Source organism: Dipodomys ordii, unplaced genomic scaffold, assembly GCF_000151885.1.
Source record: "Dipodomys ordii isolate 6190 unplaced genomic scaffold, Dord_2.0 Scaffold107, whole genome shotgun sequence".
Classification (NCBI taxonomy): Eukaryota; Metazoa; Chordata; class Mammalia; order Rodentia; family Heteromyidae; genus Dipodomys; species Dipodomys ordii.
In genome coordinates, this window is record NW_012267323.1 from 2,082,178 (window position 1) to 2,084,132 (window position 1,955).

The 1,955-nt window shown below is 50.9% G+C and overlaps 1 protein-coding gene across 1 annotated transcript in view; it reads left to right on the top strand.

The window, feature by feature from the left end:
- Dusp7 (dual specificity phosphatase 7) overlaps positions 1-1,656 on the top strand; it is an 8,430-nt gene extending 6,774 nt beyond the window's left edge. Inside the window, exon 3 of the mRNA XM_013028081.1 lies at positions 837-1,656. Within this exon, the coding sequence (XP_012883535.1) occupies positions 837-1,132 (296 nt within the window). The 3' untranslated portion in view covers positions 1,133-1,656. The remainder of the gene's footprint in view (positions 1-836) is intronic.
- Positions 1,657-1,955: the final 299 nt, after the last annotated feature.

A 1,955-nucleotide genomic window follows, 5' to 3' on the forward strand; every position in this document is an offset into this window, starting at 1 on the left:
CCAGTGAGACTATTTAATTATTTAGTTATTTAGTCAGTCATGGGACTTGAACTCTGGGCCTGAGCACTGGTCCCTCAGCTCTTCAGCTCAAGGCGGGCGCTCTACCACTTGCGCCACAGCACCCCTTCTGGTTTTCTGGTGGTTTACTGGAGATAAGAGTCTCCTGGCCTTTCCTGCCCTGGCTGGCTTTGAACTGCGATTGTCAGATCTCAGCCTGAGTAGCTAGGATGACAGGCGTGAGCCACCAGCACCTGGCTCCGATGAACCACTGAAAGACCAGAAGTGGTGCTGTGGCTCAGTGGTAGAATGCCAGCCTTGAGGAACAAAAGCTCAGGGATAGTGCCTAGGCCCCAAGTTCAAGCCCCACAACCTACCTTATTAAAAAATGCTCAGGACAGGCAGAGATGAGGAAACTGAGGCAAGTGTGGCAGAGCCCCAAATTGCCAGCTCCGCCACCCTGGGTTTGACCAGATACATCTCACAAGAGTTAGGCAGGCCCAGCGCTGATGGCTCACGCCTGTCATCCTAGCTACTCAGGAGGCTGAGATTTGAGGATGTAGGTTCAAAGCCAGCCCAGGCAGGAAAGTCCATGAGACTCTTATCTCCAGTGGACTACTAGAAAATCAGAAGTGGCGCTGTGGCTCAAGTGGTAGAGCGCTCACCTTGAGCTGAAGAGCTGAGGGACAGCGCCTAGGCCCTGAGTTCAAGCCCCAGGACTGACAAAAGAAAAAGAAGGCGGGTGGGGGTGGAGAGTGAGTCACCAGGCCGCGATCGGTGGCCCCTGTGCCCACGCGTGTCCATCCCCCTGACCCTCACCCCCACGTGTCTTCATTCAGACGAAGCCCGCTCCAAGAAGTGCGGGGTCCTGGTGCACTGCCTGGCGGGCATCAGCCGCTCGGTGACTGTCACCGTGGCCTACCTGATGCAGAAGATGAACCTTTCCCTCAACGACGCGTACGATTTCGTCAAGAGGAAAAAATCCAACATCTCGCCCAACTTCAACTTCATGGGACAGCTGCTGGACTTCGAGCGGACACTGGGGCTCAGCAGTCCATGCGATAACCACGCGCCCAGCGAGCAACTCTACTTCTCCACACCCACCAACCACAACCTGTTCCCCCTCAACACGTGAGGACTGCACCCCGGCCTGCTTTTTTTTTGGGGGGGGGAGGGAGGGGAAAGCACCCCACACACATCGATCGGCCTGTGCTCCGAGAGACCAGGCCCAAGCAGAGGCTGAGATCACTGGTCAGCAAGCGTGACCATCGGCCGGACGTGCTAAAGACCCCGTGGCCCTCAGATGACACGTGGTTTTGAGGGAGCCAGAGAAAGGGACCCCCCATTTCTTACCCAGGACACCTGCATTCTGCTGATAGGCCAGTGAAATCTGGCTGTTTTTGTTTTTTAAAAAAGACATATCCACAGATGGGAGTTTTACTTTTGGCAGGTAAAAAAAATCTCAAGCTCTGGGGAGCCCAAGGAGTGTTTAAACTCTTCTAGATTTTTCTTTTTCCCTTTTTTTTCTCTCTCTCTTTTTTTTTTGTTGTAAACAAAAAGTATTATTTTCCAGGCACCATGCTACATCGGATTATATTACCCCAGTATTTCACCCCTTTCTTGATGTAGGAGAGAGAGAAAGAATATTCTTCTGTTTCTTTCTTTCTGATTTTTTTTTTTCTTCTTCATTTTGGGAAAAAAAAAAAAAGGTGATGGATGAGTTGTTTTTTTTTTTGTCTTGGGTTTTTGTTGCTGTTGTTGATGATGATGTTGTTCTTCATGGAAGAGACAAACTCCCGTGTTGATCTTGACCAAATGTATTTTCTTTTTTTTTTGCACATGTGTGGAAAGCCTCCATTTCCTCCCGGAAGATCCTTCTGGAAGAACTAGCTTGATCCCTCTTGGCTTCTTCCCCACTGGGCCTGGCCGAGTCTTGGCCTCGTGCTGATTGCGTGCTT